Source organism: Paroedura picta, chromosome 8 (assembly GCF_049243985.1).
Source record: "Paroedura picta isolate Pp20150507F chromosome 8, Ppicta_v3.0, whole genome shotgun sequence".
NCBI classification, from domain to species: Eukaryota; Metazoa; Chordata; class Lepidosauria; order Squamata; family Gekkonidae; genus Paroedura; species Paroedura picta.
Window position 1 is genome coordinate 29,773,087 of NC_135376.1, and position 26,719 is coordinate 29,799,805.

The following is a 26,719-nucleotide window of genomic DNA, read 5'->3' on the forward strand; positions in this document are numbered from 1 at the left end:
AGGAATAACTGGAAGGTGTACATGGGATATGCAGACCATAGCGAGATGCTACTCCCCCCACCACTTTTTAAGTTTGGTACTGTAAAGGTTTCTCTAGAAGCATCCTAGGGGGATCAACAAGGGTATGATTCTCACAGCAGCCTTATCTGTGGCAAGGTGTCCATTTGATTTGTTGTTCTGAGGGGCTGCATCTTGTTTGCACAGTAATCTCACAAGGATAGAATCTAGGTAAAATAATTAACTCCATGCCATCTGCAAATACCAAATGTGAATAACTTCTTTTATATATGTTTGTTATTAAAACTATCACCTTTTGACTGAACTATTGTCTTCATTGCCTTTCCCTTCATGCATCCCACGTAACTGGGTGGATAATTAAAAAAAACATCTGTCTATTTTGAGATCCATAACAATAAATAACTCTGTGAATGTCCAGTATCCCATGCATTGTATTCCCAAAAATCACTGTGTAGCACTGACAGCCCAGATGTATGTGTATGTGTGCAAGGGAATATTTATTTATAGGGAGAAAGTGTGTTTAATAAAGAAATAGTTATTAAGCAAACTCCTGTCAAGCAGGATATGGCAGAAAGAATATTGAAGAACCATTATCAGTCAAGTATAATGATTTATAGTGATCGCTTGATATGATGCTAATTGAAAGGTTGGAAGTCAATAATTGAAGCTTTCCAGTTTGAAACTACTTTCATATTGTTAGACCCCCCTCAATAGTTTGAAATGGGCTTAGTTTTGTACTATCAATTCTTCCTTCTCTCTGTTGTCCCTAGCTTTTGTTTCTTAAATTTACAAATTTACTTCAGCCAAATACTGCGTTATAGATATGGAGGAGGCTGATCAAAGTGCTGCTAATAGCAATGCCTAAGCCAGGGGTAGTCAAACTGCGACCCTCCAGATGTCCATGAACTATAATTCCCAGAAGCCCCTGCCAGCATTCGCTGGCAGGGGCTTCTGGGAATTGTAGTCCATGGACATCTGGAGGGCCGCAGTTTGACTACCCCTGGCCTAGGCATTAAGCCTGAGACCTACCTCTGGTTTAAGGCCTAGACATTGCTATAAGAAACATCTGCCTAGAAAGCATAGAAAATATGGTTCCATTGCAACTGCATTTCCCATGCTTCCCTTTATGGTTGTGGCAAAATCCAGGATTTAAATTCAGGCATAGTATTATGACCAACCATTCTCCTGTTACCATTCTATCTCATTAAGGTAAATTTGGAAAAGAGGAGCAGTAGCAGGGAAGGTTGGCAGCATGGCCTGGTGGGAAGAGGACAATGGCTCAGAGTGCACCCAAATTAAATAGATTGAATAAATTCCAAATTAATTTATTTGAGGCAGGCCTAAGCCAAATTGGTCCACAGAGAACTTGTACTAATTAATTCATTGTACAAAAGATTTCATACTTTCATAACTATAGACTAAAAGTACTTTATAGTCATATAACATTCATTCTAATGGCAGGTTTTTATGTATAAGGAAGCAATGACACTGTTTATATTTTTTAATAGTCCAAACCTATAAATGCCTTTTCATGTCAGCTTTACAATTATTCCCTAGACTCTAGGGGAGTGACTCAAATTATGCTTTTGTACAAGAATGTTATTTCTCCAGCAACATCAAATTACAACTTGCCTAGTGGCTTAATGAATTGGACGGGATTTATAATAACCTATCTGGCTGTTCCATTTTTGCTGTTTATTCTTTAGGCTGTGTAAAAGCAATTATGTCCAGCAAATAACAAACATCATTTTTATAGCAGTATCTTATTCTTCTTTTTCAATAATTAATTTCTTCAAGCACTTTTTATTCAAGAATTCTTCTCCTCTTGCTCACAAAGGCTTATTTTCTATGGGATGGCCAGCCTTCCTCAATATAACACCAAATATAAAAGAAGAAGGTGCAATGAAAGAAGACTCTGGGATGCAGGATACCCCCTACAATGAGGTTAGCCAGGCAATCATTTACAGATTCCTGATTCTGTTTTTTCAGACATGGGTTTCACTGTGCTTGGTTTTGGGATCTATACCCAGGAAGTATGCACCCTGGAGTATATTTTCCTTTCTGATGCCACAATTAGTTTTGATATAAACTTAGCACAAGGAGTTTCCAGGCAAGAAATGTTTTGTTCTTTAACACAGAGGCCCACACAGTGCAATTCAAACGGCAAAATAGGTTTAGCTGACATATATTTTGCCTTAAGAATTAGCATGGGAAGCTACAGTTCACCCAGAATGGCTGACTTATTCTAATGACAGTTGGCCAAGATGAATTCCTGGCAGCATGTTAGGTTAAGAATAGGGAATGATGATTTCTGAGGCTTGTTGCCACAAGGACCCAGACATGTGCATGTGGGCTATGGAAGAGAAGCCAAGCCCATTTCAGGGAAAAGCTAAAATCCTGCATTGTGTCAGTGTCAGAATTTATGGATGGGTCTTCCCAGGCTAGTCACTCAATCGCAAACAAACCACTCAGGCTTGTAAAGATAAAATGGAGAGGAAAATAGCTTTGTGCGGCACCCTGAACTCTTGTTAGGAAGGAAGGGATGAAAATGTAATAAATACACTGCTATGTGATACCTTCCAATAATGTGTATACTAAAGCAAGCAGTTACAACCTACTAAATAGTTTTGCCACCCGAAATTGATTTAATGTAGTTTGGTGGTTTTAATGGGGAGCTATTTGTTTTATGTGGGGTTTTATCTTGTAACGTGCCACAAGATGGCTTGCCAAGAATGGTGGGATAAAAATCTAATAATAATAATAAAAATAAAAATGTTTGCTTTGTAAAACTGGGCTTTTGAAGGCTTTTCCTGTGTCAGTGTAACTAAAAGCTACATTCAGCACAGATTTCACTGTGTTTTTTCGTATGGAATTACAGAACATCCTTGTGGAGCAGCTGGAATTATGTGTTGATTATCTGTGGAAATCTGAGCGATATGAACTTATTGCTGAAGTTAACAAACCCATCATTGCAGTATTTGAGAAACAGAGAGATTTTAAGGTAAAGAAAGCTCAAAATAACAAATGACATTTATTCCAGGAAAGGTTATATAGAAAGACATTGCTTGCAAGGTTCCTTTTTATGGTTTTATTTTTCCAGTATAATTGGCTTTTTATACAGATTTTTTTATACTCTTTGGATGATAATTGACACAGAACTCATGTATTTTGCTTATGACGGAAAACGTATAAAAGCTTTTAAATCGTTTCTCAAACAGTCCAACTCATCAAAACCACAAGTCCTGAGAGTGACTTGAAGATCATAGTTTTAATTTTAATATGTTCTTTCTCTCATTCTACTACTTCAGAGGCTGTCAGAGCTGTACTATGATATCCATAGATCATATCTGAAAGTGGCAGAAGTTGTGAATTCTGAGAAGCGCTTGTTTGGCCGATACTACCGTGTGGCATTTTATGGGCAGGTGAGTGACTCTTGAATGTTGTTGTGACTACAGATCACACAACAGATTGCAGATCTATTCCATAGATCCTTTTTGTAGGCAAGTACATTCTGTAATTAAGAACCAAGGTTCATCTGGCAACTGTGGGCCATGTTCTGAAGCCTTTACCCAACACAAATGTGTTCTTAATCTAACTAGTGATCACATTTGGACACAATGTGTCCAAATTGTTGCCAGTGTACTTATGAAATCAGGGGTGACTTTCTTCCTGTACGCACAGGATGGGGATTATCCTACAACAAGACAACTGCGAAGCACTTTTGTTTTTCAGCAAGGACTCTTATGTTTAGATCCTGTATCTCCTTAGCAATGCATTTAACTGAATGGTAAAGTGGAAGAGTTTGGTCAGTAAGGATTTTCTGCCAGCTGAGAACCTCATAACATAGGATTCCCACAAGATAGAACAGAGCCTGTCACCATTTTGGCACCTTTACCATCTGGTCCATAAAGACATAGATAACATAACTTTTCCCATAAAGAGTTTATTAAAAGGAAGTATCAGAAAGACAAATATTTTTGACAGTCAAATGGAAATGGAAGTTAGGCAGTGCCCTGCAGTGATAACTACACGCCCTCAGATATACATGGTACCCATTCATCATTACCCCTAAAAATGACTAAATTGCAGCTCTCGTACTTCAGTCACATCAGAAGACAAGACTCACTGAGAAAGACAATAATGCTAGGAAAAGTTGAAGGCTGTAGAAAGAGGAAGACACAACACAAGATAGATTGACTCTATAAAGGAAGTCATGGCCTTCAGTTTGCAAAACCTAAGCAAGGCTGTTAATTTTGGAGCTCATTGGGTAGCCATAAGTCAGAAGTGACTTGACAGCTCATAAGACATTGCTACTAAGGCTGATTTTAAAAATCCAAATCATTTTAAATGGCCTGAAATTCACTTCCTTGCACTAGTTGTCTTTCCTGTACACTCTTACTTTGTTTCCTGGCTTGCCTCTGATTCTCTGCCGTATGTTGTAGAGCAGTTTTGTGCCACATGCTATTTCTGCTTGCTTATTCCGGAGTGGCATGGATCCCTGCTTGTCTCCATTGTGTTCCAGTTTGGTGGAACAAACATGCTGTTTGAAAGTGCTTTGAAGGCATTACAGTTCCTTTTAATCTGTTTTTTAAAAGTGTATAAAGAACAGATTGATCTGAATCATTCTGTCTGCTAATTAGGTTTTAATGCTGAAATTTGCTCTTTTCTTCTTTTGATCTTGTTCAAGGCTGTGGTAAGTTGTCTGTTCTTCTGCATGCTTTGTTTAATTCTTCTAACTCGTTGTGCTTCTTGTACGGTCTGAGTTAACCTCAACTTACAGTGTTCCTTAGTATTCTGTGTGAGAGATGAAATAACATTACTTCCACTCATTTATATGCCATGTTGCATCCAGCAACTATTTGTTTTGTTCTGTTTCCTTGGGGCTATAAAAATGTATCTGTTTCTGTCTTGCTTGCATACTTGGGGTATAATCCAGTTACCATTTTGTGGAAGCTGGTTCAGACCATCAGTTTCCTATAACGAGATATCCATACTAAGCCATCTTGCTTATGTCTTCTGCATTTGCAGAAATAATACTAAGACATCTTGCTTATGTCTTCTGCATTTGCAGAGATAAGCTAGTATATCGTCTTTAACCCTGTCCCCCGTCCAGCTGCAATGATTCCTGGATCTCCTGCGTTTGTCACATTTTTGGTCCTTGGTTTGCAATACTGCTGGCTGTATTTTCCACCTGTCCCTATGCAGTGCCTGAAAGAAATGTTAAGAAGTGAGACTCTAGCAAGAGTAACTAGACCCTGTGATAACCAACCTATAATAAAACTATGATAAATATCCAAATATGTAATGTGCACATGGACCTCAATTGTGATGAGTGCAGAGACAGAAGAAGCGTTCCACAGTCATTAGTTTCTCTGTGGACATGAAGAAGGGAAGGAATCACTAAGCTTTTTCCTCCTGTGCTGGCTACCAGAACAAAATTAGTCTGAAAGCAGGAAGGGGTGGCTAGTAGCATTCTGAAAGAGTGATGAATTCTCTGATGCTCTCTGCTCACAGAAAGAGCTAGTCATCCTTGTGTTTCTGGTTTCTCCACTGAAAACCCAGAATGGTGTAAAATGATAATCTTAAATGGAGATTCATGTGGAAGCCCTCTCTTCAGTGTGCCGTAAAAAGAAATGTTGTGACATTGCTAACTGTCTACTAGAAATTAAGCCATGCAATCCTAAGAAAAGTTATATCCTTCTGTGTTCAAAGAAGATGGAGGTGTTATCAAACAGTTTAGGATTGGCTCTTGGGAAATCCAAGTTGTTGTGTGTAAATTAATACCCTCCTTTGTAGTAACTGTATGCAAATTCAGTTCATAGCCCCAGCATTCCAAGCAGCTGAGTAGGACACTGCCACCAGAGGAAGAGGCCCAAGGTCACTTTGTTTCCAGATGGTTCAATGGCATGGGAGGCTAGGGCCACCATCAAGGAGAGCTCTAAGAGCACTGGCAGCTTGGCTTGGAAGATTCAGCTACTGGGAAGCGAACTAAAGCAAGCAAGGGTTCAAGGCGGGACTAGTCTGTGCTTGAATCTGAAGAAGTGTGCATGCATATGACATCTTACACCTTGAATAAAACTTCTAGACTTGGATCCAACCCACTTTAATAACCCAGATGTTTATATCCCTACATGCTTAACTTCTAACGTGTTACAGTTAGTGAAAGTAATGATGAAAACTGGACGGGTTTTCAAATAATAATTTAGAGTACTGTCAGGTTGCAACTGACTTATGGAAACCCCAACGAGGGGCTTTCAAAGTGAGTGAGAAGCAGAGGTGGTTTGCCATTGCCTTCCTCTGCAGCCCTCTTTGGAGGTCTCCCATCCAAGCACTGACCTATAATGAGATATCCTGCCTAGCTTCTGAGATATGACAAGATCAGGCTATACCATGCTACTTCCCCCCCCCCCCAAGTCTGAATAGGGGAAAAAATTTTTTAAATAAACTGCAGACTTCCCTGTCTGTTCAGAGAGTCGTGTTTACTTATGTGCTACAAGGGAGGTTTACTAGGGAGAAAGGTTAATAGTAAAGAAAGTCCCTTTTAAGAAGAGAATTTCCTAGATAGTGTTCTTCGTGCATATAGTAACTGCATTTGTGTTTATTTGAAACTTCCTAGCAAGACTAGGTTTGCAGAAAGGCCCACAGAGGATTCCCATTCCATGGTTCTTGAACCCAAATGAAAAATAAAATTCTAAATGAAGGTTTAAGTAGCCCATAGGAGATGCTTTGTTAAATCCCATTATTCATAAAGACACTTGAAACAATAGGCAAAAACATTCTGTGATTATTGTCTTAATGCTTCATTCAGATTTAGCAAATTAGGTTTAATTATGTATACCTAGGGGTGTCGTGAACACTGCACGCTTTTCACAAAGCTCCTGACCTCAAAAACTGAATGTATGTTAATTGCTTTCTCAAAATGTTCCACTGCCAGCAGTGCTGTACAGCATGAGTCACCTCTTCCGGAGTGCGCAAAAAGAAGCACGTTTCTTTTTTATCACTGTTAGATTCTATCCAGTGAGCTCAAGGCTGGTGTAAACAAGTTGCTAAGCCACAGGTTACTTTACGGAGAATTCTAAAGTAGGTGGTATTTCACAGGAATATCCCTGAGACCATGTTGAGGAAATTGGTTTGTCAGAAAGCAGTGTACATATATATTACAGGATTGTCTCCAAAAATGGCAGCCTTCTGTTAGGTCCTCTCACTCCTTTTTGGGGGTAACATGCAGCCAAACAACCCATGTGTTGATTTCGTCACATTCGCTTAGTTGATGAGGAACAGAAATAGGATAGCCGTCAAGGTAAATATTACCAGTTTTCTAGGGAAGGGCAAGGAAGAGCTTAACACAGAATATGCATTCCTAAACCCTTATAAAGGCTCTTCCTGAGCTGCTCCATCATTTTAGGATTCTAATCCATATTTATACATTATACTCAGAATCAGGGATGGCACTTCAATAGTTCCCATATTTTCAGTTCTGGGTTTGAGGGTTCTATTATCCTGATTTTTTTTAATGTTGTTACCAGTTCAGGGTAAAGCAAAATAAATGTTTATTAGATAAATTAAAGATAGCCAGCGTGGTGTAGTGGTTAAGAGCAGTGACTTCTGATCTGGTGATCCGGGTTTGATTCCCCACTCCTCCACATGCAGCCAGCTGGGTGACCTTGGGCTTGTTACCGCCCTGATAGTGCTGCTCTGGCTGAACAGTCCTGTGTGAAGCTCTCTCAGCCCCACCTGCCTCACAGGGTGTCTGTTGTGGGGAGAAGAAGGGAAGGCTTTGAGCAGTGAAGAGTGAGGTATAAAAATCAACTCTCCTTCTTCAAAAAGATTTTTACAACAATACAGTTCCAGTGGCAGTTCTAAGTACACCCAAAATTAGCTGTCTAGGTATACTTAAATTCTTAGCAGCATAGTTCTTAAACTCTCGTAGCTTTAGAAAATTTAGTTCCTAGAAAGCAGCTTACTTCTATACAAGAAGAGGAGGAAGAGGAAGAGGAAGAGGAGTTGGTTCTTATATGCTGCTTTTCTCTACCCGAAGGAATCTCAAAGCGGCTTACAGTAACTTACCCTTTCCTCTCCCCACAACAGACACCCTGTGAGGTGTGTGAGGCTGAGAGAGTCCTGATATCATTGCTCAGTCAGAACAGCTTTATCAGCATTATGGCGGGCCCAAGGTCACCCAGCTGGTTGCATATAACAATTTATTCTGACACAAAAGTCTTTACAAAACCAACTTAGAGTGTGTTCAGACCAGTGAAACCTTCCAAAATAGGCTTGATATAAAGATCAGCCTATTTTGGAAGGTTTCACCAGTCTGAACACACTCTGACTGTTTATGCACTGGGCACTTTACTGCCCCAGTTCTCATGCAGGAGCACAAATAGGGGGCAGATGAGGTGCAGTGGGCCAAATGCTCCCCTGTGTGAGTGCAGGAAGAGGTGGGGCCACCTGCCACGACTAAAACTCCAGCCTGTAACCCAGCATGAAACCGCCAGTGCATAAACGGTCTCTAAGTTGTTTTCGCAAAGACTTTTGTGTCCAAATAAATTATGTTATAATCTACATTCTTTCCTATTTTTTTGTCTCACAGGATTTTCTTAAACTTCACTACCATGTTGATGATCTATTTCCCCTTGTATCCCTAATCTCCAATTGGTGCCTGGAGATTTTCCAGAATTACAGGTTATCTCCAGACTATAAAGATCAGCTCCCCACAGCTGCTTTGAAGGGGGGACTCTGTGCCATTGCACCTCACTGAGGTTTAGGGATGCCAGCTTCCAGGTGAGACCTAGGAAATCCCCCAGAATTAAAGGTCATCTCCAGGCAACACAGATCAGTTGGCCTGGAGAAAATGACTGCTTTGGAAGGGGGACTCTGGGGGACTTTTGAGGATCCACTTCCAAATCTCCTGCAATCTCCCTGCCTGGAACTAGCAACCAGCTCCAGGGCCCAGCCTCTCCATGCTGCCCGGCATCCTGCATGGACAAAGGTGAGCCTGGCCCCTCCTCCCCCATCGTTCATTCCCCCCTTGTTGGTGATCTGCCTTCTTGCCTCCCCAGCATTGTTTTGCTGCTTCACTTCATAGAAAAGGTGCTTGTGGTGGGCTCTCTCTGTGTTTCAGCAGGGGAAAGTACAAGGTCCAAAAGAGGATCTTGTGACCCAGTTTTGTGAAAGGAAGAGGATGTGTTGAAAGGAATATTTGTGAGGAAAGAGGCTGAGGCTGTGGTAATGAGGGCTGGTGGGAGTCTGGGGGCCAGGGAGAGAGAAGAGACACATGTTCTTTAGCTGCATCTCCCCTCCAGCAGTGAGGAGGCTGGCCACAGCAGGATTGTAAGTGGGCCAAAGACATCCCTCAGGCTGCCTCTTAGCATAACACAGACAAAAAAAATGTTCCTCAGCTCAGTTAGTTGCATTTACAGGCAGCTTCCTTCACAGCAGGCTTGAAAGGAAGGGGTGTGCAGAATCCTAAAGAAGAGTTGCGGTTGAGTGGGACATATTCCACCAATAGGAAAAAGAAAAAAAGTTTTGTCAGCGGTTGCTGTGTGGATTCCTTGGACCGCAGGGCATGCTGGTTAACTGGTGAGCCGTCCTTGATCACAAGTTTCCTTTTATGTGGGATGATGATGTGTGTTGTTCACACTACATCTTCACAACGTAAACAGAATGCAGTTTACCATTCTTGTTTATAATGTAAGATGTTAAAAAAATTATCCTATAAATTAATGCCTACTGAGTTTCAGTATACAGATTTGCTTAGCCAAAACACACAGAGCACTTTTCTATTGTGCATCAATGTAATGCCTCCTCACAGCAGAATCCCTGGAGGGCATGAAAGAACCTTGTTTCTTTCCTGCCCACTCAGCATGCAGGCACAGATGTGCAGGGAATTTTCACATCAGGCTGTAACATGGAATGAGTGACTTCGCGGGCCTCTCAAAATCTCATCCAGCCCAATCAGTCAAGAAATGCACACAAACCTTATGCCGTCAGGTTTTGCATAGATAAGATCATTTTCAACACAAATGGTTTTAATTAAAATCTCTCATATAATTTTAGATTTATCTTCTTCCATCTCTCCCTCTATTAAGTTTCTGTGTATTTTAGATAATAATCCTTTAGTTTTAATTTTTATGGGATCAGGTTTACCTTTGTCAGGTATACAAAGGGTCTTTAATTACTGCTCCAGATTGCAATATTGCAGTTGCCAAAGATCTTTCATCAGAATGTGAAAACCTAGATATGAATGAAGTCCAGTTATTTCAGTTTTACATCTTGTAAGGATATATTTCCTAAGGCAGACAGCAAGTTTGTAAATTCTTTGTAAGATGCCTTACTAGCATCTTGCAAACAGCTCAGGAGCCCAATATGCACAGTCCTTGCAAAATAATCTATTGCTTTTTTATCTCCTTTATGCTTTTATAACATCTCAGCTACTCATGATCACTTAAGTCAGGGGTAGCCAAACTGTGGCCCTCCAGATGTCCATGGACTACAATTCCCAAGAAAGCAAGAACTACAATAAGAACATATGGAGCATTCTGCAGTTTTGTGGGAAAGGGTGTGCATGGCTTGACACGCATTCAATATTCTCTGTCTGTATTATCGCCCCTAAGCCAACTGGCTCACATCCAATAGCCTTGACCCTCCAACAGATGTCTGGTCTACACATGCTGCAGAATTAGGTTATAATAGGGTAGCAGAGTGCTGAGTTGGTAGAAGAAACTGTAATGTTTGAGAATGCAGGTGAGGGTTCGTGTTCACCAAAGTTCCCACAACATTAAGAATTCCCTATGACTGGAAAACTCGAACGCATTGTGCAGGGCTAGTCTAGGCCCTTTTACTTGCAAGCATTATTACTCAGGAGAAAGTTAAGAGTATAACCCACAAACACACACATATTCCACACACACATATACAGTTTCAAATTGCATAGCTCATGCCATCATCTCAGAATTCTACTTCCTCATTTTGCTGCCAGCATTGACAAAGTCATGTCAGGACTATCATGCAGTTATGCCCTGAGTTGTGGCTGTCCCGCTGAAAGCAGTGACACTTAAGTGAATGACAGTCCTATTAGTGATGGGGACCAATACCCAATGGACTCCTGGTAGGTTATAGTCAGTTTCCAAAATGTCCTGTTTTTAGAAAGAATTTGAATGATAGTAATCTATAAGAAAAAGCCAGCTAACAATGCAATCCTATTTCTAAGCATTTCTATCCATCTTTCTCCACTTAGTAACTCTGTTTAGAGTTGCATTGTAATTCAAATTGAATAGAATGAACTGCAATACCAACATTGGTTTCTATAGCATAACTTTTATTTTAATTGCATTCTTTCCCCATCCAAGTCTTGGTTATAATGACTGAATTTATATTTTAGGAATTTATGAAAAAGTGGAGGGAGGTTGCTGGTTATCTCAGCAAAGTCTGTGAAGAAATAGATTAATGCTGGGGTGTAGAGGAGAAGCAACAATTTTGAGTCTTCAACCCTGTATGGGATCTCTCAAAGAATTGTTGAACAAGACTCAAAGTCACCATTCCCATCTTGCTCATTTCCCAGTTTGATTAGGGTGGGAATTCAGATATTGATAGCAAGGATATGCTGCAGTCAGCAAGGCTTCAGGGTCTGGGGTCAAGGGTGAAACTCTAATACATACCTACCTCTCCTTACAAGGGAAGCAGGCTTCAGTATTTATTAGGCATGTGATTCAACTCAGACAAACCAAAAAATACCTGAATCAATGCTGATTCATGTATTTTTTCAACTCATCTATGCCAAACTGCTCATTCCAAAACTGCATTCAAATAGTCCAAATCATGATTCGGTCACAATTCAGCCATTTAAATGCTTCCCCCCATTTGCCCAGGCAGTGCCTGACAAGATGGGGGGAAGAGCACATGCTGAACAGCTAATAATTACACCCCACCCACTCCCTTAAAATCTTTTCCCAACTGGCTGCAAAAGTAGGGCAAGCATTTAAAGCCAGAATACTGATCAGCTGATAATGACAGCCAGGCCACCCACTCCCTTTAAATTCCTCCCCAAGCTGGGAAAGAATTTAAAGGGAGCGGTTGCAGAGCTGTCATATCAGGTGTTAGGCAGCCACCTCTGCTTGCTTTCACTGCTTTCCCCCCACCCTACCTTCACAGGCAGTTTTGCCAGAGAAGGGAGGGGAATTCATGTGCAAAACCCCCAAAACTTTTGTAATCGATTTACCTGAATCTGAAAAAGTGAAGGGATATTCATGCATTTCAGGTCTGAACAAAATATTTCAGGCCAAATCTGAAATGGTACGAATTTTTTTCTGTGTGCACATGCCTAGTGTATATTAGATCTGTGACTTTCCTGGCATGTTGGATTAGAACTACCCACTCCACAGGGGTCTTACTAACTAACTCACCATATTCCTTTAAGGAGGCCACAACTTACATTAAACTCAGATACCAGCATTTGCTTCTTTATTTCCTTCACGCTACAGCAGTGCCTCTTGGACTTGCAGAGCTACTGTTCATTTCAATGCTTCATATACTGGTTACTAGGTTTCCCCACAGGGTGGCAGTGTCCTCACAAAAGAGGAATGCAATAGCGGACTGACTAATCCTTTACTCTCCAAAGATGTTTTATGTCAGCATTAGGTTTGTGTCCTGCTGGTTGAAGTTCAGATTCATCCTGTGCTAATACAGAGTGTGGTTTTAACGCTTTCCATCTATCCATTGTGCGCAAGCATTCAAGAAAGCCCGGGGAGGGTGGTGGTGGTTGTTACCTAAATGGTTAGATAAGTTACACTTCCATCTGCACTGCATTGCTTGACACTTGGACCGCTTATTGTACTAGCTCTCATTGCTACGGTTTGTGGTTTTTCGTCAGGGCTTCTTTGAAGAGGAAGAGGGTAAGGAGTACATCTACAAAGAGCCCAAATTAACAGGCCTGTCTGAGATTTCCCAGAGATTGCTAAAGCTTTATGCAGATAAATTTGGAGCAGACAATGTGAAAATAATTCAAGACTCCAACAAGGTACGGGGGGTGGGGACGCAGACTTACCCAACTCCAAAATCAGTCTGTTTGGATAGTTCTCTTGCACAAGCCCCACTGAAATGAATGGAAGCTGAACAAAAATACAGTAGAAACCCCCTCTCCACCCCCACCTTTTTACTGAGTTGAGGAACTGCCAACAAAAGGCCTTCCTTGGGGATTTGTGTCCCTCTCCCACTACAGTGAAGGGGCTTCCTGCTTGATGTCTGGTGGTTGTTATCAAGTACCCAAGTCAAATATGTGCACCCGTCAACAGCAGAAAAACATGCAAACATATGTGCTTGTGTTTCCCTTCGGTCAATATTCAGTAGTCTTCAAGTTCTAAACGGTTTGTTTAATTCACAATAGGTCAATCCCAAAGACTTAGATCCAAAGTATGCCTACATCCAGGTGACATACGTCACACCTTTCTTTGAGGAGAAAGAAGCTGAGGAACGGAAGACTGACTTTGAGATGCATCACAACATCGACCGCTTTGTGTTTGAAACCCCCTTCACACTGTCAGGAAAGAAGCACGGAGGGGTGGAAGAGCAATGCAAGAGACGAACCATCCTGACAAGTATGCATGTTGCTGCATCATTCAGTGCGCTGACAAGTGGCTGGAGGTTTGCTCTGGCATTGTCAGAGGTTATGTTTAGGACACATTTCAGAACTCACAGCACACTGTTCCACTTCCTCACCCAGAGGAAAACCCCATTGACTACAGTTAGACTTACTTCTGAGTGAGCCTGCATAAGATTGTGCTGTCAATCATTTATCTAGACATTTTGTATGCAGAACTTTTGCTTGACCTGAAATTTATTGCTTTTATTAGGGGAGGGCTGAAGGGAATTATTCATTAAACAAGGCTTTTTAAAGCACATTCATTTGGGGGAAAATCATTGTGATTGGCCATTGCAGTTAGTCATATTTCTTCATTTGCGTTATAATTCATGGGCACATTAATGAATTATAAATGCCAAGCTTTAAAACAGGAAGGGCGTGATTCTTAACACTTCAAGAATATGAAAAACGCAGGGCATGTGAATCTATCCATTTTTGGAACAGGAAAAATATAGAGGAAGTTTGTTATAGATTTGTTGCTGTTGTGTGTGCAAGGTTAATATGCTGTCTCGTTTATAGACGGAATGCTGTGATAGGGGAATTCTGCTTAAATGAGTGTCTCCTGTTTTCGAGTGCAGCCAGCCATTTATTTCCTTACGTGAAGAAGAGGATACAAGTCATCAGCCAAGTGAGCACAGAACTGAATCCCATCGAAGTAGCAATTGATGAGATGTCTAAAAAAATTTCAGAACTCAATCAGCTTTGCACAATGGAAGAAGTGGATATGATTAGGCTACAGCTGAAACTGCAGGGCAGTGTCAGTGTCAAGGTAAATGAGGTTTCATCCTTCATTGGAATGTAATGATTTTGACAAGTCGGAGTACGGAACAAAATCTCCCTTCTTCAAAAATAAGTCTGTAAGAAGCTTTTCAAGCTCCTAGGCAGTCTGCACTTACTTTCTTTATTCCATTGTCAATCCTGTTGAATTCAGATAGCTTTGAACTCGGGTCTTCCTCTCCCCCCCCCCCCCATTGAAACAGGAAAGTCTTCTGCACGTGGTTAGGGTAGTTCAGAAGGGGGGGGGAGCCAAGCCTCTTTCTTTCTTTTCTTGAAGGGGGGGAGAGGAGCCAGGCAGGGAGCCTCTTTCTTTTCTTGGAGGGGGGGGGAGAAGATCGAAAAAGGCAGAGGAGGGAGGAAAAATCCAGGACTGGCAGAAGTTGAGAGAAATTAGGGGCTTCTCCTTTAAGGCAAGCTTGTCACATGACCAGGTGTGGCCTATCAGAGGTTCTCTACCACGGAGCTTGGTTTCCCAATCCGGATTTTAAAATATATTAAGCATTAAAAGCACTCCAAGATATCGCACAATAAAGGTAGGGTCACTCCAGATCAATCCTTCTTAGTGCAGAAGGAAAATTTAAATCACCCAAAATCCAAACGGAAATCGCATTCTGTGTAGAGGGCAGGGACTGATTCGATCTGGGGTTGGAATAAAAGCTCCGTGCAGTTTACACCCTACTAAAAAAGGGCACCTTGCTGCAGTCCCTGGGCCTTAAGCACACCACACACCACCTGCTCTACTACCGTAGACTGGAATCTCTTCCTCATCTGAAGTGGGTTTGTTGTGGCTGCAGAGTTCATACTTCATGGCGAGATAGGGGCATCAAAACTTTCAGCTGACAAAACAGTCATCCCTGCAGAAGGGCACTGAAAAACAGATGGCAGACTTCAGAAGGTCTGCTCATAGCACAACAGATCTGACCTTGAAGTATGGGAGGTGTTCACATGAACTTATGAAGCAGACTCAGATCTTTGGTCCTACGCTCGTGTCAACCTCAGCAGCTCCATTGTCTCAGGCATAGAATGTTTTTTTCCCCAGAATCTGCTAGGAACTGAGCTTGAAGCCTTTTGTGTGCTTGGCCACTGAGCCTCAGCTCTTCCTTGGCTGTGTCCTTCATCCTAATGTTTTATCTGTCAGGTAAATGCAGGACCGATGGCATATGCACGAGCTTTCCTTGAAGAAACAAATGCTAAGAAATACCCGGACAACCAAGTTAAACTGTTGAAGGAAATCTTCAGGTAAGGCCTCTAGTTCCAGAGATGGCAAGACATCTACAGTGCAGTCCTCAGAATAGTTTCACTCTTCTAAAGCACATTAAGTCAGTGGGCTTATAAGGGGATGAGTCTCCTTAGGATTGAACTGCTAATTCTTTGCCTTTAAGACAAATTCTGATAAAGGCTGTGATTTCAGCAACACACGTTTTATTCCTAGGAATCTGTGTGCTCCCATTGTGCTTACCCTGATTTAATCCATAATAAGATAAGAAATCTGTTTCTGACTTCAGCGAGTGAACGTTATAAATTTTGTGCATTCTGTGCTGTGCAGGCAGTTTGCAGAAGCCTGTGGACAAGCCCTGGAAGTCAATGAGCGCCTTATTAAGGAGGACCAGTTAGAATATCAGGAAGAAATGAAATCTCATTATAAGGATATGCTCAACGAACTGTCTGAAGTTATGAATGAACAGGTTTGACATTCTGTTTCAGCCTTTTATACCTACATTCATAAGTTTCTCATTTCTCTGATACCAAATTCTGCTGACTCCAGGGAAAAAAAAGTCTATCAGATCAGCCTAGTGACATAGAGCTGGAAGGGATCCCAGCACAGCCCCCTGTACTCACACAGAACTCCAATGACCCCTGCTGTATGCCCAGAGGAGGGCAAAAAAGCTCCACAATTTCTGGGCCAATCTGGTCTGAAGGAAAATCCCTTCCTGACTTTGCACAAGAATTCTAGAGAACTAGAAAGACTGCTCACCACTTTGCATAATTTTAATTAGAACTCAGGAAAGTATTCAAGGACCTTTTTTTAGTATTTGACCCATTTTAAAAACTCTATCCTTGAGTTAATATGAGTTCAGAATTACTTATACTGCTTTTGATTTAAAAAAAAACACCCAGAGCCACAGGTTTTGGCATACCAAATCCTCTGTGATATGCACATTTCACAGATTTTTTAATGTGGTTTATTTCTTTTAACTTAGCCACTACAATTAAGCCACAAAATATCTCCTGCAGTTTTAAGTTCTCATTGTATTAATCATTATTCTGATTTCCATATGGTTTGGTGTGGGAATGGATATTTGTTTTAAATCTGTTCAACCCCCAGACCTCAATCCCAGAAAGACTTATAGTACAAGTCTTGGCTGATTTGCCAGCAACATGTCAAGCACTGACCCTGTTCAAAGCATGACACTAGCATAAAGTTTCCCTGCATTTTCAGTTAGTGTGAACCATAGCAGTAGAGAGTCCTGCGTGGAGGCCAGCCATACCCTTTTGTCACCATGCATACGGTATACCATGCACCATGCATTGAACATTGCACCATGCAATGTACCATGCACCATGCACCATGCATTGTACCATGCACCATGCATTGAATGACGGAGTACTATGAAGAACTGGGGGTAAAATGTAAAGACTATTAAAACTTCATCTAGAAGTCACCAGAAAAGTTTCAGTTCTTTATTCTATATTAGGATATCTAGGCCCTGTTCATGACAGAAACACTGCCACAACATTTCTTAATGTGTGTCAATCTGAAATTATTTCATAACCTGCTATATGTGCTTATTTGTCCATTTTAATAGGGTTTTAACGGGGGTTTAAAATCTTGTGGTGACTGTAGCACTAATCACTTTGAAGGAACTTGTCTGTGGATTGAATGAGCCCTCCTGTGATGAGAGGGTACATTCTCTACTCCAAAGGAAACCCATAGGCTCTTGTGATCCGTCTGGGACATACTCAAATAATATATAACTGTGCAAACCGATACAATGAAATCACCTGACAGTGACTTTGTCATGTGAACCAGCCCTGTGTTTTCTCATGAGGCCGTTGAAGTTCCATGTTTCTCATTTGTGACGGTGTTTGTGTTTCCACTGGTAGCGGCACCTTCATCAACATGTTTTCTCTCTCTCTCTCTGGCAGCTCTGTCATGGTCAGTGCTTATACAACTTCTCTGCTTCACTGTCTAACATTTCCCTCAATACTATAGCCAAAAGTGGTATGTTGGTTTTCTTTATGTCTACGTGTTCTTTTACTGTCCCATCCTCTCCCTTGCAAGTATTCCATGCTGACTGACTTCGAACATTTATCCAGGATATCATTTCTAAATTATTCTTGTGAGCAGGAGATTGAAAGGCAGCTGTTTCTGTTACGGAGCGTGGAAATTTTGTGGATAACCCTAACTCCATGTTTCATGTTCAGTTGCTCAAACTGAATATTTGTTATGAATGTAGCTGTGATATTTTTTTAACCTTGTGTGCTTAAAAAACACATAAAGGATGAAAACACAACACAGTGAGGCAAGTTCATATACATTTACGCTACAACTCAACGGACATAAGCCTCCAAAATAAGAAGGCTTTTTAAAAAGAGAGAGAGAAAGAAAGACTCACTCACAAGCTCTCCCTTTTGTTCTTCCACATCAGAGGTGGTTCAGAGGGATGGAGGGCAGTGTGCTGATGCATTAAATAAACCCTTGCCTGCCTATCCCTCATGAGCGAAACAATGCCCACTGATGCCACGCCATGAGCCACTGGCAGATCTCACCCCTCGAACACCCTGGTCTTTGGAGGGGCAGAGTAGAAATTCTTTCCCATTTGCTTTTTAGTGCCATCTGCCCTTGCCCATAACAGCAGCCTGTGATTAGTGTTTCCTTCCTATTAGAATATTTCCACTTGCGTTTGGCCCTTGCAGAAGCAAAAAGGTAGAAAACGTCATGCTAGCTCTTTCCAAACATTTTTCCTCCTGCAGGGGATATTGTGGAAGCAATTCCTGGGTTCTGTACTTCTTTTTCACCCTAATGTGTATATGCACTTCTTTCTCCCCAATGGACACCCAGAGTTACTTGCATCATTCTTCAACCTTCTATTTTATACTCAAAACAGCCCTGGGAGGTAGGTTATGCTGTGGCTCTGGCCGAGGTCACCCATGAGTGTTGATTTGAACCTGAGACTCCCAAATCCTTGCCCAGCACTCTAACCACTCCAGCACACTGGCTGGCATAAGTATTATAAGGAGGAAAGTGCTAGGTGTTGTACAAGCTATTGTACAAGCAGAAGTGTTCTCTTATTCATATTCCCACTTGCTCATTATTGGATCCAATTCAAAACTCATTTCAAAATCATTGTGGATATCATTGAAGAAGGGAAAGGAAACCATGAGACAAAGGGAAGAAGCGAAGGAGTAACTGCCCATTTAATTTCTCATCTCCTTCAAGGAGCACTTCAAATAGGCTTGGGGCAGGTGGGGGGAGGGCTGGGAATTACCTAGAAACATTTCTTTTATCATAATTTGAAGGCATTTCATCTGGCAGGTAGTTAAATCATTAAGATATCTGGCTGTTACAATTCTTGGAAATAAAGTTTAGAATTCAGCATATTGGATATGCTATGACACCATTGATGATACCCCCCACATTTTCAGTGTATGTTATCTGTCTTGTGTTTATTTTTTTTCCAAAGATCATGTACAAGGAGGATTCTGCAAAGCAACAAGGAGTGGAACAACCTTATTCCCATGCAATCAGTAAAACAATCACTGCCATGCCAGGACCACCAGTATCCTCCAGTACGGACATCTGATGGATGGACCTGACTTTGAATAGTCCAGGAGATAATTCAGAGAAGATTTTGGATGAGCAAACCATGAAGAACACAGTCAAAACTAAATGCAATGTGTTGTTTTAATTTATTGAATATTTTCAGTGTTATTTTTTATTGCCCTTTTGCTTTTTTTAATGTTATTGCCTTTCCTGATATTTGCACATTTCCTATGGTTTTTGTTATGCCTCAGTCTTTATTAAACCAGACGGAACATGAAATTCTCATTGGACATTTAGCTTCCCAGCAAGCCTTATGTTTGCTGTAAATGGTAATATAATCTAATAACGAGTCCTAGTATACTTATATTTTAAAGGCCAAAAGTGGATGTTTTATAACATTGAAGTATATTGCAGTTGTAAATAGAAGATGTGTAAAATATGTCATTTTTACAAAATTTTTAGTTAATAATTGACATTACTAAAATGTGGATAACATTTCAGATACAGCTATATTAAAATATTTGTCTACATGTAAAAAAATCGCCTGTTTTTCCTTAGGATGTCCAAGTTCTCTGATGTATTTAATGACCACTGGGGAAAAAACCATTGCTGCCCTGGAATCTGGCCCTGCTGAGGTGTCAGCAATAAGACTCTTTCTCCCTTTGGTCCCTTTCTCCAGGGTAATATCACCACATCTGCTGTTGCCCTTAAGCCCATAAACATCACAGGCTGTTGTAGAGAAGAAAATCATTGCTTTCTCTAGCCTCTCTTTGGAGGATGCCCAGACATAACAAAAGAGATTCAGATTTAGCATTTCTGATATCCTTGCCAGTGAGTAGCTGTGCCTCCCCCTCCAGTACTCTTTGGCCTTCATCTGCTGATGCAGAACTCCAGATTTCATTCTGCATGCACACGCAGCTCTGTGCATTGCTCAGAATGCACTGGCCTCTTGTCCAAGGAGCATAGCATAGCATTCATGAGAGTGATCCCAGTTTTATCTTCACAAAAAACCCACAGCAAAACAAAAAAAACCTTTTGAATAGGATGTGCGTGCGCGGGCCCCGAGCCGCCCTCTCCCCGGACTCCGGAGCAGCGGTCCACAGCGGGCGAAAGCTTGCGGACCACAGCTTTAAAGGGATTGTGATCCCTTTAAGTGATTTCTCCAAGCAGCAAGTTCATACAGAAAACATTTTAAGGGACTACAGTCCCTTTAAATGGCCTTTAGGATCAACTTTCCAGTCGTCCAAAAAAATCCCAACTATTTTCAGGATTTTTCAGACTTGGCCATTTCAGATAGCTGAAATTCATCCCCAATCTAGCTGAAAGGACAGGCAGAAAATACTTGATAATGTGTTTTTTTTTTCAATTTGGATTTAGCCCAATGCCTACTAGCAGCACAAAGACCCCATTGCATCATGCACCAACTCCTTTTCACCAGTTCACTGACCGTAATGAGGGGAAATTGTTCCATCATTCACTACAATATACATCATGTTGAGTGAGACGTTTAGTTGCAATGAAAAACCATCTTATATTACCAACTTCTGCTGCGTAAGCAAATGAAAGGAATTCTAGACTTCAGGAGTAAGAACAGCTCTGCTTACCACTAAAATTAGTTTTTTAAAAAAGCTACAAATACATACTAAAACACAATGCTTGTAAAATAATCTTTTTGACTACTTTTCCCATTTTTCCATAAGATCTGAGCAGCTAATATCAATATTAGTGCTATGTCTATCTGAGCTACTGCTATTTTTATGCTAAGTTTAAAATATAGGGATTTTTCCTTCTAAGACAGACTCCATCGGCCCATTTCGTACTCTCCTGATATTCGCTTGGGCTTATGGCTTCAAATGTGTGAGAAATGCCAGCAATTGCCTCCCAGTACGACTATGATGGAAACATGCTCAGTGGAGCCAGGGCAGACAACCCCTGTATAGCCTCCTGCACAAAATCTTTCATCTCTTGTAAATCAAGGACACCAGCACAACCCTTGTTTATTATAAGGGCTTTCCAGACAGGATAACCTGACAGGAAGTCAGTGTTGGCAGTACCATTGCGGTCTCGTAGCATCTGTCTGCTCAATATATGTTGTGCAACACACCTTGATGTGGCTAGCCTAATCTTGTCAAATCTCGGAAGCTAAGCAGGGCCGACCCTGGTTAGTCTTTGAAGGGGAAACCACCACTAGGGGGACCACAAAGTGGCAGGAAATGGCTAACATCTTTTGCCTTAAAAACCCGTTGTGGGGTTCACCATACTTCAGCTGAGACTTGGTAGCCCCCCCCAAAAAAAAAAAGAGTAGCATATGCCTGGTGACACAGGCTGAAAACCTTCGAGATCAGAACTTCTTGTTCTGTTTAGTTCTGTTTAGAAGTATGATAAATAAATAAATAGTTGTTCAGTTAAGTGCTCAGCAAAAATAATTAAGAATGAAAACCTATGCAAACTCCTTGGTCCACTCAGTTCATCACTGTTGTGTTGGACTAACGGCAGCTCTCCACAGACTCAAGCAAAGAAAGTTTTTCTCACAACCTCCTACCCGCAATCCCTTAGCAGGAGATACCAAGGGCTGGACCTGGAACCTTTAAAATGTAAAACAAGTGCTGTACAACTGGGCCATGGCAGCTCTTCTGAACAAAGCTGGACATTTCTGAGTCAATACACATGAGAAAAGTTTACTCATCAGACATGAAGGGAAGCAATTGTTAACATACTTAATTTGCGAAGAATTTCAGGTCCACTGCTGTGGCCTGGAAGAATCTCAAGAGTTTGATTTGGATATTAAATGTCCCTCTGCCTGCCAAGTAGGGAAGAAGTCGTATCTTGGGTTGCAACCTGTATGTATCTGGAATTCAGCCCGCCTTTTCCTTGAAAACAGAATCAGTTCCAGACACTTTGGGGCTGCTCTTGTCATGCTAAGAAAATGATAGATGGTTTCATTTATAAAATCGAACTGAAAAAAACACACACATACCTCTTCCAATATATTGTGCTGCTTTCCTTCATATTAGGAAGATTAAAACGTAGTGACAGTTTTGGTCAAGCCACAAACCAGTCAAGCCATCAAGTAATTACAGCTTGAAATGCCTTTCATTAATATCTTGTATGCACTGGTAGCTGCAATATTATTGAGCTGATGAGATGTTCTGTCATCTTCTAGCAGGATTCATGTTGCAGTGAGGCCATATGAAATGTGAATAAGTCATCATTAACCCAAATGCATTTTATTTTAAAAGACAGTATCAGCAAATAATTACATCTTCTACAAATCTATTCAATGCATTTCCTAAAACCAACAACGTCCAGTAGGATTAAGCAGAACCAAGTGGAAGCAGCTTTAAATTCCATTTGACTTGTAGAGTCAGGGAATGGCCTTGGGCCAGGTTACTATCTCTCAAGTTCAGCCCAATAACAAACTGAGATAAGGGTTTTTAAGGATTCTTTCCACCACAGGATGCCTAGAAGCAAGGGCAAGAGGCCCAACATGGCATCCCCACCTCCCCATCCTGAAATGTTGCTGCATTACCTAAGTGAAGATCTTCCAGGATTCAGTATATTCCAAAACTAAATAAAAACATGCTGTGAGAGAGGCAATTCTGGGAGTACCAGCTTGGCTTGAGGTGAACTCAACCTACTAGACAGTTTGGCTGTTTAGGGGAACTATTGAGAAGACAGAAGATGGGGATACCTAGGGAGTAGCTTTTCTGGGAAGTTTCTCCCAACTCAAACAGAATTTTATCAATACTGACATACAACTACTCCTGGGAGGACTTTTCCGTATGGGTGGCCCCTATCTCCCTCTTCTGCCTGTCCACAGTAATCCAGCTACTTATACTTGGGGTGGGGGAGTTACAACTTCAATCCATAAGAAATAGGGTTGTCTGCAAGGGGACAGGGGACAGAAACATAAGTTTTCAGCATCATGCTGATGCCCTGACATCACTTCCAGAGTGACCTGGAAGTGACATCATCACACTGGGACAATGCTGTAGCATTCTAGAATTCTGTTTTAACAAGTCTCCCTAGGGAAAGACCTTCCTCCAAATTCCATTTCTGCTACATCAAGAGAGCTTCCTGATTCTACCCTCACCAATGGGAAATCTCTGGAAGATCTGCTGTCTGGGAAGAGGAAGCCAGATTCTGACTTTAGGGGCTTTTGTCTTATTTTTTTTTTTAACCTTATGCTGAAGAAACTGGTTCTCTTAATTATCACACTCTTTCACAATCTTCTCTGGGTGTTTCATCAGACACTACTATGGATTGCAAAATGGGGGCAGGACTTATAAAGAGTCAAAGCAGAGAATAAAAAATGATGTTGCACTGGGGGAAAGTTACTTATTGCATTTCATTCAGAGATCCCTATGTATGTGTTACATTTTTTTAGTTCCCCTGACAAAGTGGTATGCAAGATATGTAGGCATCTCTGTGGTGGTATGCTGGTCTATGACTGTATTAAAGATCTACTACATGTGGAGATCTCTGAGTGACATATCATAAAGATACGATTTTCCCAGAGCAATCATGTCTTTTCTTCTCTGCTTCAACTGCCATGGTCTGTCCAGCTAGAAAAGGGATGGTCATCACCACAAATATGATTAATGAGGTTTTAGGGCTTTTCACAGAGATTACTCACTGGGTCAGAAAAGCAGGATGCCACGTGCTTCCTCAGGAAAAAACATCAAAACAAGAATCCCCTAAAAACTGTAGTTGGTATTTCAATAACTGGACAGTTTCTAAATTAATAATTTCCAGTTACATTACGCTAACATAATGTAGGGTTTTAATGAGTGAGGCCTTATCCCCTGTGCTCAATTTCTGGCTTCTGGCTTTCGAAGCTGTAAAAAGCCCGAGGTTAGATCATGCTGCAGTTTCAGGAGTACAGCAAAAGACTTCTGAAAATTGGAATGTTCAGCCTGGAGAATAGGAGGTTGAGAGGGGATATGAATGGTAGCAGTTAGATATTGGGGGGGGGGACTTCACAATCTGAGTAGTGCAGCGGTGGAATAGGGTGCCTAAGGATGTAGTGATCTCCCCTCACTGCAGCCTTCAAGTAGGCTTTCAAGCAGGCCCCTCACTGCGGCCTTCAAGCAGTAGCTGGACAGATACTTATCATGGATACTTTAGGCTGATCCTGTATTGAGCAGGAGGTTGGACTAGATGGCTTGTATGGCCCCTTCCAACTCTATGGTTCTATGGTATTAACTGGTTTCTAGAATCTTTGGGGTTTTTTGCTCTGGTCTTCTATATCTGATGATGGAACATGGAGAGCTATGAAAAGCTTGTGCTTTTATTTTTACATTTCTCATTTTGAATACTCAGTAAGTAAAACACTAATTTTAAACTCTTCATTTTTCTCTCTGTCAAATGGGAATGACAAACGGGCTAGCTCTTGACTAAATTAGACAGGGAAGGGATATATAATTAAAAATCTTTCTGAAAGTCTGTTTAGAGCTAGGGCTAGATATTATAAACAAAAATCAGACCCTCAAAACGTGCTGAAAGATATTTTTTATCAGAAATGTGAAGTCCTCCATGCCTGGCGTTTTTCAGTTAGGCAATTGACTAAGACATTTGTGATGATTAGAACACTAATGACTTCTGGACAAAATCCAGGCGTTGTCCTATAACCTTTACTCCAGATGCTTTTTGATCATTTATAGCATTCTGCTGGCAATTCTGGAGGCAATTCAACCTTCTAGGCAAATGTAACAGAATGAAGAAAAAATTAATTGCTATTTTGACCTGCACAATAGCAGAGAGCACCCTTGTCACGGCAAAAGGTTTTCTACTAGTAGACCAAAGATAATAGTTAAAAGAAACTCTGCTGATTCTGTTAAGAAATTATTTATGCCTTAGTTGGTGTCATCCCAACACCCCTAAAGGAGTTAAGAGTTATACATATTTAATGTTTAATCACATCTTCAGTGATACCAAACCGCAAACAAAGTTTTAAATTTCAATTAGAGGAGGATGCATTTAATATCTAATAAGAATCATTTGCTGCCTAGTAATTGTGTTGTAACATTCACTTACAACATTCTTATTAGATAACCATTGATAGTGCAAGGACGGAATCTAGGTAATATATGGATGTGGAAGTGAGCATTCAGCCACACATCGTTAATACTAGAGATGGGCATGACCCAACCCATGGGTCTCTGCAGACCCACGAAATTGAGTCGTTTATGGCTCGCAAACTGGGCTCATATGGCCACGCCCCCGACAACCGCCACCTACAACCGCATATTGGTCTTACCCCACTGTGTGCATTCATTGGCTTTTTCGGGGGTGGAGTTTCCTCCCTCAGCACAATCACATTGGGTGTGTGAAGTGCACAAAAATATGTCTTCTGGCATAGGTGGGGCTTGGGAGGGTTGTCTTTTGGTTTCCATGGGTATTCCAATGATTACCCATTTAGCTTGATTGGCATCCTTGTTAGCCAAGAGTAGAACTCCCCTGGGTTTCAATGGAAATGCCTTGGTATATGTAATCTCTGTGGCCACATGAGAGAGCATTGTGTTCTTTTGCTCTCGGTGGAACTGTGTGGCAGAGAGAGAGAGAGAGAGAGAGAGAGAGAGGCATTGCTATTTGGAGGGAGAGAATTTTGTGGGATAGATAGCGTGGTTCTAGAGAGACGGAGCACCTTCAGCCATATTCGTGGGTCGGTCTTTGTCTGCTCATTTTGGCTGGCATTCAAGGCCCCTCCCCCAACTGATGCCCAATTGGCTTTCAATGGGAGCCTTGCTGTGCCTGTGGCATTGGCTAGGCTTTTCCACTGGCTGCAGGCAGACATCTTTTATTTTCTGTCTTTGAAGTATTCTGTCTGGGAGCTGGGGAGAACAATTTTATATATAACTATGAGAGGTGATCTATGCCTATGAGCAGTTAAGAAACCTCCATTAAACCTTGAGCCTACAAGGACTGTGTATATGAAATAAATGAGGAGAATTAAGACACATTATGTACAAAAGGAACGCCACTGATGAAGAGTGAAATTGAAAATGGGCAATTGAAAAACTCATGTTTATCTGGAACCTGTTTTGGTTCATGAATAATATTTCAGTTTATTGTCATATGGATATGAAGTGAACATCTATTTTGAAATAGAAAGCAAATACCAGAAGTAAACACATAATAAATCATTTTTGAAACAATAATAAAAAGAGAGAAATTTGGATAACCCATCTAGTTGGGCACATGCAAATAGCATCAGCAGGCAGCCATGGTGATCCAGACAGAGGCTAATGCTCAGTGATCTACCCAGTTGGCCACAATCCAGGTGGGATTAACAGTGGGGAGTAGAACTATGGCCCTGTTAAAGGGCAGTGCTCCCTCCCATGGAATCTAAGGTGCCCCACAGAAGGCTTTTGATGGGAAGAGCATCCTTCCCTGCCTAACACTCCCAATGGAGAAATAAGTTTACAGTGGTCACATTCATGGTAGAGTTTCAGGACAGGAGAATGGATCTGAAGTCTGGCTACAAATGTCCATGAATGATGGATTGCAACCTCTGTTACTGG

The 26,719-nt window shown here is 41.2% G+C and overlaps 1 protein-coding gene across 11 annotated transcripts in view; it reads left to right on the forward strand.

Moving 5' to 3' along the window:
• The window catches only part of DOCK10 (dedicator of cytokinesis 10), a 181,492-nt gene extending 161,756 nt beyond the window's left edge, over positions 1-19,736 (forward strand). For 7 of the 11 annotated variants that reach the window (XM_077348873.1, XM_077348879.1, XM_077348876.1 and 4 more), the window contains 10 exons: positions 1,856-1,962; positions 2,897-3,019; positions 3,327-3,440; positions 12,887-13,033; positions 13,400-13,610; positions 14,233-14,423; positions 15,570-15,670; positions 15,978-16,116; positions 17,579-17,654; positions 19,117-19,736. In XM_077348873.1, coding sequence (XP_077204988.1) covers positions 1,856-1,962; positions 2,897-3,019; positions 3,327-3,440; positions 12,887-13,033; positions 13,400-13,610; positions 14,233-14,423; positions 15,570-15,670; positions 15,978-16,116; positions 17,579-17,654; positions 19,117-19,184 — 1,277 coding nt within the window. In that variant the 3' untranslated portion in view covers positions 19,185-19,736. Of the gene's footprint in view, positions 1-1,855; positions 1,963-2,896; positions 3,020-3,326; positions 3,441-12,886; positions 13,034-13,399; positions 13,611-14,232; positions 14,424-15,569; positions 15,671-15,977; positions 16,123-17,578; positions 17,655-19,116 lie in introns of those variants that run through there. The other 4 variants (XM_077348874.1, XM_077348870.1, XM_077348877.1 and 1 more) reach the window with 2 other exon arrangements.
• The last annotated feature ends 6,983 nt before the right edge of the window (positions 19,737-26,719 follow it).